The following is an 11,988-nucleotide window of genomic DNA, read 5'->3' as shown; positions in this document are numbered from 1 at the left end:
GTTAGGTCTCAAATTGGAATTGGCCTGAGAGTGTTACCCGGATCGCCACTGCAAATATTTTTTTGATCTTTTTTTTTGCTATAAATACCCAAGCAATCCTGGGCTAGTTTTTGTAAATCTTTTTCCCTTTCTTTTTCTTTTCTCTGTCGACGTACTTCATAGGATCATTTCTATAGGTCACGTCCCTCTTTGACTCTTCAAAAGAGCCACTGAATCCAACTTGGTTGATGAGTGTGATTACCCTTGTACCCTCAAAGTGAGAAACTATTTAGCTTGACTGTGATTCTTTGCAATCTGGTCATCTACTTATATTTGCCTTTATTCAATTAAAGGAGCGATGATCTTTATCCTTTTCATTGTACCTTTTCGGAGGGGTTTGGATTGGATGGGTACAAGTGGCTGTCTGACAAGTTACAATATTTCCCGTTTTAGGGGTATTATTGTGATTTATAGTCTAAACTTTGTTGTGTGTCGACCGGTGCATTGATAGTTGAGCCCATCATCGCAAAAGTGATGACGGTCTCTTCTGTCGGTGCCAAAGGCGTAAACTCGTTGGTCTTCTCTTTGCGCTAGCCTTCTGCGTAGATATGTTTGCGCATATGCAAGAATGAGTAGAGTCATGTTGGCTATGTCCAATTTTCTTTTACGAAAAGAGGAAACAACATTACCCTATGAGGACCCCTGTGGGACCGCTTGTATCATTGACTATTGTGTCAACCCATAATCTTGGCATAAGCGGCTGTGTAACATTCCCTCATCAACCTCATCGGAAATACCCACTTCCGTTTTGGTCTAGTTCCGATGAGTGGTCGTGAAATTATACAAATTGGTAAACAATGACAAATTAACTTACGGTGGAAAAAATAACCGGAAATAAATGATCTTACTAATTCAGGACAAACTCTTCTAAATTGTTCAGCCTTGACTTTCTCAGTGCGAAACGGCCATGCCGGATGTTTCGTCTTGGTTATTGCGCATGCTAGTCTCCGTAAAATTCTTACTTTCCCATTAAAGCCGAACGGCAATAAAAAAAAACACACACACAAAAATTCAATTAAAAATAAAAGCCAGAATTCCCTGCTTGTTTGTGTTTTAAATACCACAGTCAATTTCACTTCCTCTTTGATTAGCTATTTTCACATTTTGTCTTCTTCTGAATCGTCACTACAACTATCCTTACATTTGCTACTTAATTCCATGGCAGTATACACCCTGCACCTGTACATTTAATAGATCCCCCCCTCCCCTCCCCACCCCTTGCATTTAATATTTAATTTGGCTGCATCACCATGGAAGAACTTAAACCAGAACAATCCGACCCCATCAATCCTGACAGGGTGTCTGCTACAAAGGGTAACTCATACAACAGTGAAACCACTAGTAAATCCACCGTCTCCAGTGCCGTTAATGGTAATGGATCGACTGGAACCAGGAGATCTCCCCAAGATCTCATAAACGCTGCACCCCCAACATTTAGGGCAAGAGTAGAGAGATACCTTTTCCAAAAAGGTTTAATAAATAACCGACCAGAGTACTTGCAAGAAATCTACGATAACATCCCCAGAACGATTTATTTCAATTATGACTTGCCGGATGACATGAAAGATCCCCTGGGTCATCCAATCATCCTGTACCCACGAAATAAAATTAGAACAACAAAGTACACCCCGTTATCTTTCTTACCCAAGAATATCATCTTCCAATTCACCAACATTGCCAACTTCTATTTCCTTGTGCTTGTGATTTTGGGTGCATTTCAAATCTTTGGGGTGGCATCCCCTGGTCTTGCTGCCGTGCCACTTATTGTCATTGTCTGTATTACTGCTTTCAAGGATGCATTGGAAGATTATAGACGTGGGACTAGTGACTCCGAATTGAACAATTCTCCAATCCATTTGTTATCAGGCACGCATAATCCAAATGTGTTGACTACCGAAGTTGGTCCCTGGAGAAGATTCAAGAAGGCATGTACGAGAGGTACGTTTGCCACGTTCAGGGCTTTCAAGAAGTGTGGAGTATTCATTTGCGGAAACAAGAAAAAGAAACAAGAGTATATCAGGCAGCAAGTACAAGAAGAAGAGTATGCCTTACACAGAGTGTCTACTGTTCATTCAGAATATTCATACCAATCCCAACCCGAACCTAGATTAAGTCTAGACTCAAGACGGGCAAGTATGTTATCGGGTCCGAACATAAGAAAGTCGATGCAATCAGGAAGATCCCGTCATCGTCCCACCGTGGCCCTTCCTAATTCATTGTTAAACCCTGTCCTCAAGAAGGAAAACGAGAATGTTGGAGACGACAAGAGACCTCTGTTTAAGAATAGACGCTGGAAAGATGTCAATGTCGGTGATATCATCAGAATAAGAGCCAATGAAGAAGTGCCCGCTGATGTTATTATCTTGTCTACTTCCGACCCAGAAGGAAACTGCTTTGTAGAGACCAAGAATTTGGATGGTGAAACTAACTTAAAGACGAGAAATGTGTTGAAATGCGGTGGTACCAACAACTTGAAGCATTCTGATGACTTGGGGGATACGAAATTCTGGGTCGAATGTGATGCACCAAACCCAAGTTTATATACCTTTAGAGGAACAATCCATTATGAAAATTATGACGGTAGTGGTAATTTGGTCAATCCCGATGAAAAGGAAGCAATTACTCCAGATAACGTTTTGTTGCGTGGTTGTATGTTGAGAAACACAAAATGGGTCATTGGTCTTGTGGTTTACACTGGTCCAGAATCGAAAATTATGCTTAATTCCGGTATTACCCCCACCAAAAAGTCAAGAATATCCAAGGAATTGAACTTGTCCGTTATAATCAACTTCTTGTTGTTGTTCATATTATGTTTTATTTCGGGGTTGATTAATGGGTTGTTTTACCGTAGAACCGATAATTCCCGAGCCTACTTTGACTTCCAACCATTTGGAGGTACACCGGCAATTAATGGTGTGCTTGCATTTTTTGTGACGTTGATTATCTATCAAGCATTGGTTCCTATTTCGTTGTATATTTCCGTGGAAATCATCAAAACTCTCCAGGCATTCTTCATTTATTCTGATCTTAAGATGTATTATGAGAAATTGGATTTCCCGTGTATTCCTAAATCCTGGAACATTTCTGATGATTTGGGTCAGATTGAGTATATTTTCAGTGATAAAACCGGTACTTTGACTCAGAACGTTATGGAGTTCAAGAAGTGTAGTATTGGTGGGAAATCTTATGGATTGGCATATACTGAAGCTAAACAAGGGTTGGATAAACGTAATGGATTAGATACTGTGGCTGAAATGAATAAATGGAAAAAGAGAATTAGTGACGATAAACAAGAAATGGTTGAGCTTTTGACAAAGTATAGCTCAAATGATCAATTGCGTGAAGAAAATGTCACTTTTGTTTCTAGTGAGTATGTCAAGGACACCATGATGGAAGATCTGTCCCGTAAAGAAATCAACGAACGTTTCATGACAGCATTGGCATTGTGTCATACCGTGGTTACTGAAGTGAGTGAGACTGATCCTGGGTACCGTAATTTCAAGGCTGAATCTCCTGATGAATCTGCATTGGTTTCCGTTGCCAGAGACTTGGGTATTGTGTTTAAAGAAAGATTAAGAAAGTCGGTGATTATTGACATATATGGTGAAGAGTTGACATATGAATTGCTAGATATCATTCCATTCACCTCAGCTAGAAAGAGAATGTCGTGTATCCTTCGTGCTCCAGATGGTAGAGTAATTGTATACACCAAAGGTGCAGATAATGTAATTTTCCAAAGATTAGACCCCCATAACAACTCCAATGATGTGATTTCCAAAACTGCACTTCATCTTGAAGATTACGCCACTGAAGGGTTGCGTACATTATGTATCACTGAAAAGGAAGTTGATTACGACTATTATAAAGCTTGGAGTGCAAGATATGGTGAAGCTAATGCATGCATTGATGATAATCGTGACGAATTAATTTCCAAAGTTGAAGACGAAATTGAATCCAACTTGATCTTGTTGGGTGGTACCGCCATTGAAGACAGATTACAAGAAGGTGTGCCTAGCTCAATTGCGATTTTGGCCCAAGCAGGTATTAAATTGTGGGTGTTGACTGGAGATAGAATTGAAACTGCCATTAACATTGGATTTTCGTGTAATCTTTTAGAAAATGAAATGAAATTATTAGTTGTTAGACCAGAAGAAAATGATTTGGAAAATGTGGCCTATGTCGATGCGTTGATCACGGGATACTTAAAAGACCATTTTGGTATTGATACATCTGATCCAGCATCTATTCCTCCCTTGGTTGAGGCCGCTCAAAAGGATCACTCTGCTCCTAATCCAAACTTTGCTGTTATTATTGATGGTGCTGCTTTACATTTAGTGTTCCAAGATTTGGTAGAACTTGAAGATGAATCGGTCAAGGCGTTGAAGGATAAATTCTTGTTATTGGGTAAGCAATGTAAGTCAGTCATTTGTTGCCGTGTGTCTCCTTCGCAAAAGGCCGAAGTGGTGAAGTTGGTCAAAGACTCGCTTCAAGTCATGACTTTGGCAATTGGTGATGGTGCCAATGATGTCGCTATGATTCAAGCTGCTAATGTTGGGGTGGGTATTGCTGGAGAAGAAGGTCGTCAAGCAGTTATGTCCTCAGATTATGCACTTGGACAATTCAGATATTTGACTCGATTATTGTTGGTTCATGGCAGATGGTCTTATAAGAGATTGGCAGAAATGGTTCCCTGTTTCTTTTACAAGAATGTGGTTTTCACATTGACTTGTTTCTGGTATGGTATTTTCAATAATTTCGATGGGTCATACCTTTACGAATACACCTATCTTATCTTCTATAACTTGGCATTCACTTCCTTGCCAGTTATCGTGTTGGCTGTTTTGGATCAGGATGTTTCCGATACTATTTCCTTGTTGGTTCCTCAGTTGTATAGAAGTGGGATCTTGGGTTTGGAGTGGTCACAATATAAATTTGCGTGGTATATGTTGGATGGTCTTTATCAATCGGTAATTTCATTCTTCTTCCCATATCTTTTATACTTGGTTTCGTTCCAAAATCCTCAAGGTACTACTATCGATCATAGATTCTGGATTGGGGTTGTTGCCATCAGTATTTCCGTTACCGCATGTAATATCTATGTGTTGTTGCAACAAAGAAGATGGGATTGGTTGACGCTTTTGATTGATGGTATTTCCATCTTGTTGGTTTACTTCTGGACTGGTGTCTGGAGTGCTAATGTGACTGCAGCAGGTGAATTCTTCCGTGCTGGTGCTCAAACATTGGGTACCTTAGCAGTATGGTGTTGTATCTTTATTGGTGTGCTTGTCTGTGTGTTGCCTAGGTTCATTTATGATTTCTTGTTCAGAAATTTCAAACCTAAGGATATCGATATCATTAGAGAGCGAGCAAGAATGGGAGAATACGATGATTATCCTGAAGGGTATGATCCTACCGATGCCGAAGATGTCGAAAGACACAGATTGTTGACTGAGATTATAGACCACGATCCTAAGATGTTGGAACAATTGCAAAATGAAGAAAAACAGGCACAAGAAAAGCCGGAAGAACTCGACCATAATCCATTAGCAAGAACTTTCAACACAATCAAGAAACGTGCTACTATTCAAAGATCGAGAAGAAACACAGTCAGATCAAGAAAGAACACCATAAACGACCAATTCCATCGCCCTATTGATATCAATTTGTTGAGACAACAGATGATCCAACGGGGAGAATACCAAACTGCCAGAACATCATTGGAGAGAATTAATACTACCCATGAGCTTCCTGGTTTAACCCAAGCGGAAACTTTGATCCAGTATCATACCAGAAATAGTATGACCTTGAATAGGTGATTTTTTGTATAATATATTTGTGTATAATAGTTTAATTCGAGCTTAACTGATAAAATCGTAATTTTGCAGCAGATTCGTATACGCGAGATCTTTGTGTGAACTGGTAGCGCCTGGGCTTTCGTGTCCGGCACAATTTCTCAAAATTTCAAAATGGGTCTCCAAAATTTATCTGGCGACACAACAGCACTTGTTTATTAGCAGCAACAAACGAAGACGGGTCGATCTATCCATGTTCTCATTCTCCTTAATCAGTCCACTGGAGGGAGATCTTTCGTTCAAGGCATCGTTGCTTTCGTTTGACAATGAATTCAAGTTGTTGGCTGATCCATCTTGGGATGGGAAAGATGCCAATGCTGTCTTGTTTATGGAACAACATTTACTGGAAGTCAATGCCGTGTTGTTATCTCACTCCACTCCTGATTTCATAAGTGGATATGTATTATTATGTTTGAAATTCCCTAATTTAATGTCCACCATGCCCGTTTATTCAACATTGCCTGTTAATCAACTAGGTAGAATATCGACTGTGGAATACTACAGAGCCAATGGTGTTTTGGGTCCGTTGGATTCTGCGATTCTTGAAATAGACGAGGTGGACAATTGGTTCGATAGGGTGACTTTGTTGAAGTACCAGCAATCAACCAATCTAATGGATAATAAAGTGACCATAACCCCATACAATGCCGGACATACCCTAGGTGGTGCCTTCTGGCTCATCGTGAAAAGAATAGATAAGGTGATATATGCCCCAGCATGGAACCACTCCAAGGACTCGTTCTTGAACAGTGCATCATTCATATCGACATCCACAGGAAACCCATTACTCCTGTTGCTCCGACCAACGGCATTCATCACAGCTCCCGATTTAGGATCCACCATGCCCCATAAACGAAGAACAGAGAAGTTTTTGCAACTAGTTGATGCCACTTTGGCCAACGGGGGAGCTGCGTTATTGCCTACGTCTCTATCAGGTAGATTTTTAGAGTTATTTCATTTAATTGATGAACATTTGCAAGGTGCACCTATACCCGTATATTTCCTTTCTTATTCCGGTACCCGGATATTAAGCTATGCTTCGAATTTGCTTGATTGGATGTCGGGGAGCTTTATCAAGTCTTGGGATGAAACTAGTGGGGATGGTGGTAGAGGCGGTGGCAAGGCATTGCTGTCGATGCCGTTTGATCCTTCCAAGGTAGACTTGTTGTTGGACCCCAGTGAATTGATTCAGTTGAGTGGGCCCAAGATTGTGTTTTGTTCCGGAATTGATATAAAGAGCGGGGATATTTCATCAGAGACGTTTCAGTATTTATGTAACAACGAGAAAACTACAGTTATATTGACGGAGAAATCCCAGTTGGAAAATGGCGGATTGAATTCTATGCTTTATAAAGAATGGTATGAATTGACCAAGAAGAAGTTGGGTGGTAAGATTGAAGATGGTACTGCTGTACCGTTAGACAAGACAGTTTCAATTGAAGATTGGACCAGAGAAACTAATTTGGAAGGTAGGGAATTGAGTGACTTCCAAGAAAGAATAACCCAACAGCGGAAGGAGAAATTGCTTGCTAAAGTGAGAGATAAGAAGAATCAAAATATATTGAATGCTGAAAATGTCGATGATGAAGATTCTTCTGAAGATGAAGACGAAGAAGAACAAGTACCGGAAGAAGAAACCAAAGGCGAAGCTGCCAAATCTGTCACAACAACAGACGCAATAGTAACAACAGCTACAAGTGTCGTTGATGAGTTAGCTGCCCATGAAGCATTTGTTATGGATCATATAAAGCAAAGTTTGAAGGATAATATACCAATTGATCTTAAAATCACACATAGATTAAGACCAAGACTGGCTATGTTTCCATACTTTATGACTACTCGTAAACAGAAATTCGACGATTATGGCCAAGTAATCGATGTCGCTGATTTTGAAAAAACAGACGAAACTTCCAATGCCAAGATCATCATGGAAGGTAAGAAGAAGTTTGATGAAAAGAGAAGGTGGAATGAAGAAAAGAGTAATGATGATAATAAACAGAAAAAGAATCAAAATAAACAACAGGCAAACAAGTTGACACCACAAGAACAGTTGAACCAGCAATTAATTCAAAAGAACTTGGATACTTTGTATAATCCGAGAAAGAGAGTCCCACTCAATGCTGCTTCTTCGTTTGCTTCGCAATCTCAAATGTTGAAGATCAGATGTGGGTTATCGTTTGTTGATTTGTCCGGGTTGGTTGATTTAAGATCTCTTGGTATTATTGTCCAAGCACTTAAACCATATAATTTGCTTTTGCTTCCTGATTTCAATAGCATTCCCGAATTGGAAGTCAATGGGTTGAAACAAGTACAGGAGATGTTTGATCATCAGCAAAATGAGCAATTGCAAGAAGAAAGCAAGAAAAAGATCTTGACTTCTTCGAGATACTTGTCGCTCTCTTCGATTAGAAGTGGGCTTTCTAGTGCCATATCCACTTATGGTGGTAATAAAATGAACGTTTTGGTGGTTGAAAGTGACAAGCCGGTGAAGATCGGTACCGAATCCGAGTCTGGAGGAATTGGATTGAATAATTTTGAAATCAATTTGGACGATTCCATTATCAAGGATTTGAGATGGCAAAAGATTGGCAGCAACTATCGTGTTGCTAAAGTCCATGGGGAATTGGAATTACAAAATCCGATTGCGAAAGAAAAGACAGAGCGGACCCTTAGTGATTATATAAATCCCACCACCTACTTCACATTGAAGAAACTGGATGATGAAAGTCTCCGAAAACGTCGCAAGGTTGTCAACCAAAGATTGCAAGATCCGAAATTAAAACCATTGATTTCCAACGGTCCTAAGTTGGCGATTGGGAATATCAGATTGCCGGATTTAAGAAAGAACTTGCAGGAAAAGAATATGAATGCTGAGTTCAAGCAAGAGGGTACGTTGGTGGTTAATGATGTATTGACCATAAGAAAAGTTGCATATGGGACTAGTGAAAGTGATGATTCCGGAGATATTGTTATAGAAGGTAATGTCAGTCCTTTGTACTATGAAGTGAAGGAATGTATTAGAGAAATGTTAGCATATGTTTAATTTGTATTATATAAATAAAATGATTGCAAAATCACAAGGTAGTGCGCCTGGCTCAATTTTTTTTTGTTCATCCAATTAGGGTGCCGAAATTATCAATGCGAAAAACCTTTAACGTATACAGTATAGTAGACTACACCAGTACACCAAGATGAGACCATATTCTAAATCAGGAGGAACTGCTAAGTGTTTCTACGAATTCCAAACCTTCGTTGCCTGCTACACATCTGCTGAAACCGTCAACAGGAAAGAATGCACCCCAGCGTTTGAAGATTATGCTGAATGTTTGCATGGTACCAAGGAAAGAGAAAGAGCCAGATTGATGATGCAACAGTTGAAAGAAAATGAACAAAACAAGAGTGGTGTCACTGCTTCTGATTTGTACAAGTCATCCGGTAGAGTCTACGAAAACTTGGATTTGATCAAGCAATAAGTCACACCACTAACTACCACAAACAAAGTGTTGATTCCAGCAAACATAATCTAACGACAAGGTGTTGATGCTTTAGAAGTTACCATTTTCCATATTTATTTCATTTGGTGTGTGTCCTTTTTTGCAAGGTTCGCTCCAACAAAGTCCAGCTGATTTTACGTCACCACATCAAGTTCAATTAGTGCATTCAACCTTTACTACCTCCATCCCCTGTAAATTATATACGTTTTTATTCATGAGATAAGGAATATACATACATTAGTTAAAGCGCCTGTTGGATTTCCATCTTGTAGATGTAGCAATTCCATGTAGCACTGGCAATCGTGTTGATGTTGTTGTCAGTAAATGTGGATGTTTACAGTGCTGCCAAAATTTTGTTAATAAATGCGCATCTCTTTTTCTTGCAACAACATCCAACTATCACCAGGAGTATTCACCATGGACGCGGCTGAGGCTATACCGCCTAATCAAATAACAAGCAAGGGGATCCTTCAGGAAGCGTACAAGCAGAAGGAATCCAAATTCACCCGGCCACAGCAAACAATTCAAGATCTTGATGAACTACAATCGTTCCAACAAGCAAAACGTAAAGAATACGAACAACAACTAAACAAGAACCGATTAAACTACGGCGAATGGCTCAGGTATGCTCGCTGGGAAGTGCAGCACAATCACGATTTCCCTCGTGCTCGGTCTATAATGGAACGAGCATTGGATGTCAATAATCAACATGTGCCGTTCTGGGTGCTGTATATTCAATTGGAATTGTCCCACAAGAATATCAATCACGCCCGGAATTTACTTGACCGTGCCGTGAAAATACTACCTCGAGTTAATAAATTGTGGTTTCTTTACGTTCAAACTGAGGAATCGTTAAAGAATTACCATGTGGTGAGAAATGTGTTTGAACGTTGGTTACGATGGCATCCGGAGCCAGCAGCTTGGGATGCGTATGTCTCGTTTGAATCAAGGTATGAAGAGTACGATAATGTCCGTAATATTTTCATAAGATACATTCAGGAATACCCTAAAGGGGAAACGTGGAACAAGTGGGTGGATTTCGAATTAGAAAACTCAGTTGAAAATGTAAATTCTATACGAGCAGTGTTTGAATCGGCGGTGGACACATTGCTAGTTAGAGTCGATGAAAATGACCCTTACTTGCCAGTAATCATATCTAGATGGGCTGATTGGGAAGTCTCATGCGATGAACTTGAAAGAGCAAGAGAAATATTTGAGTTAATAACTGGAGATCGATTGAACTTACCGGCAAGTTTCCGTGATTCCATAAATGAATTGTTTACCCAATTTGAAAAGGTTCATGGCACTAAAGATTCAATCCAATCAAGCACAGTTTTAAAACGCAAGGAACGATACGAATCGGATATTGCACAAGATCCAACCGACTATGATTCCTGGTGGAAGTACATAACCATTCTACAATCAAATCAGAGAGTGGCTACTATTCAAGAAGCATTCAAGAACGCACTATCCAACGTTCCTAAGGATAAATACAAGTCCATCAAGTGGAGACGATATATCATGCTCTGGATTAGATTTGCATTATGGGAAGAAATACAGAACGGAGACATCGAAGCTGCTAGGACAATATGGGATGATTGTTTAAAAGTAATCCCTCATAAATTATTCACTTCCGGTAAAGTATGGAAGGGCCTTGCCGAGTTTGAACTAAGAAATAATAGTACTGAAGATAATCTCGCAAAAGCCCGAAAGGTATTGGGTAGAGCAATTGGCCAAACAAGTGCTAATGGACCAAAAAACAATATTTTGGAATATTATATAAATCTTGAAACAAAATTAGGTGAATGGGATAGGGTACGGTTGTTGTTTGAGAAATGGTTGGAAATTGCATTAACTACATCAACTTCTTGTCTTGATATATTGAAGCAATATGTTGAGTTTGAACAATCTTTGGGTGAGTACCAGCGTTGTGAATCAATATTGTCTTTGTTTCTCGACTTATCCAACAATAAGGCTACTGCAGCCTCGTTTGAACCTGTTGACAAGTTTTTCCATTTCTGTGTGGAATTCTATAAAGATGAAATGAAGTACGATGAAATTAGAAAAATGTACCGAGACTTGTTGGAAAAGTCACCCAGTGCGTCTAATTGGATATCTTTTGCTTTGTTTGAATCAACGATTCCCTCTAAAGAGCAGTTGGAAGAGTATTTACAATCTGAAGCTGACAGTTTTGAAGTTACTCTACAAGACGAGCAAATTGAAAACACGAGAAACTTATTTGAAGAAGCAGAAAAATATTTTCAAGACAAACAAGCTAACGAAGATCGGTTGGTTGTAATCGAAGCTTGGAAGAATTATGAAGAAGTTCATGGCGACGACGAAAGCTTCGATAGAGTGTCCAAGAAGATTCCTACTATTGTGAAAAAGACACGTAATGTAGATGGAATTGAACAAGAGTACTTGGATTATGTGTTTCCAGAAGATAAATCGGATGTGTCGTTCTCAGTCAATGCATTCTTGGCCAATGCAAAGAAGTGGGCGGCGCAATCCAATGATGTATAGAATTTGTATCAAACATGGTAATAATATTAAGGCAGGGTAAAAAAAATTGATTAAACGAGTAAAAACATCATGTATATAGC

At 39.5% G+C, this 11,988-nt stretch overlaps 5 protein-coding genes across 5 annotated transcripts; 3 read left to right on the top strand and 2 right to left on the bottom strand. All coding sequences in view use genetic code 12, as the record gives it.

Moving 5' to 3' along the window:
* Positions 1–103: 103 nt before the first annotated feature.
* Positions 104–268, bottom strand: SPAPADRAFT_141253 (uncharacterized protein; the record flags this gene model as incomplete). Its single annotated transcript, XM_007376274.1, has 1 exon — positions 104–268. A coding segment is annotated over one exon (165 nt), but the record flags the coding sequence as incomplete, so codon positions are not given.
* Positions 143–834, bottom strand: SPAPADRAFT_62163 (uncharacterized protein; the record flags this gene model as incomplete). The annotated part of the gene is made up of 1 exon (XM_007376273.1): positions 143–834. The coding sequence occupies one exon, from the start codon at positions 619–621 to the stop codon at positions 448–450; it is 174 nt and encodes a 57-aa protein (XP_007376335.1).
* Positions 835–1,289: 455 nt separating this feature from the next.
* SPAPADRAFT_72340 (uncharacterized protein) lies at positions 1,290–5,945 on the top strand (the record flags this gene model as incomplete). Its single annotated transcript, XM_007376272.1, has 3 exons — positions 1,290–1,410; positions 1,510–2,168; positions 2,202–5,945. 3 exons carry the CDS (start codon positions 1,290–1,292, stop codon positions 5,853–5,855), a joined length of 4,434 nt encoding a protein of 1,477 aa, XP_007376334.1.
* Positions 5,946–6,034: 89 nt separating this feature from the next.
* Positions 6,035–10,216, top strand: SPAPADRAFT_67601 (uncharacterized protein; the record flags this gene model as incomplete). Its single annotated transcript, XM_007376271.1, has 2 exons — positions 6,035–8,874; positions 9,056–10,216. 2 exons carry the CDS (start codon positions 6,085–6,087, stop codon positions 9,362–9,364), a joined length of 3,099 nt encoding a protein of 1,032 aa, XP_007376333.1.
* On the top strand, positions 9,803–11,908 carry SPAPADRAFT_140880 (uncharacterized protein; the record flags this gene model as incomplete). The annotated part of the gene is made up of 1 exon (XM_007376270.1): positions 9,803–11,908. One exon carries the CDS (start codon positions 9,803–9,805, stop codon positions 11,906–11,908), a length of 2,106 nt encoding a protein of 701 aa, XP_007376332.1.
* Between the last annotated feature and the right edge of the window lie 80 nt (positions 11,909–11,988).

Source organism: Spathaspora passalidarum, assembly GCF_000223485.1.
Source record: "Spathaspora passalidarum NRRL Y-27907 unplaced genomic scaffold SPAPAscaffold_5, whole genome shotgun sequence".
Lineage (NCBI taxonomy): Eukaryota > Fungi > Ascomycota > Pichiomycetes > Serinales > Debaryomycetaceae > Spathaspora > Spathaspora passalidarum.
The sequence above is the reverse complement of the archived record's forward strand: the minus strand, read 5'-3'. Positions and strand labels throughout refer to the sequence as shown.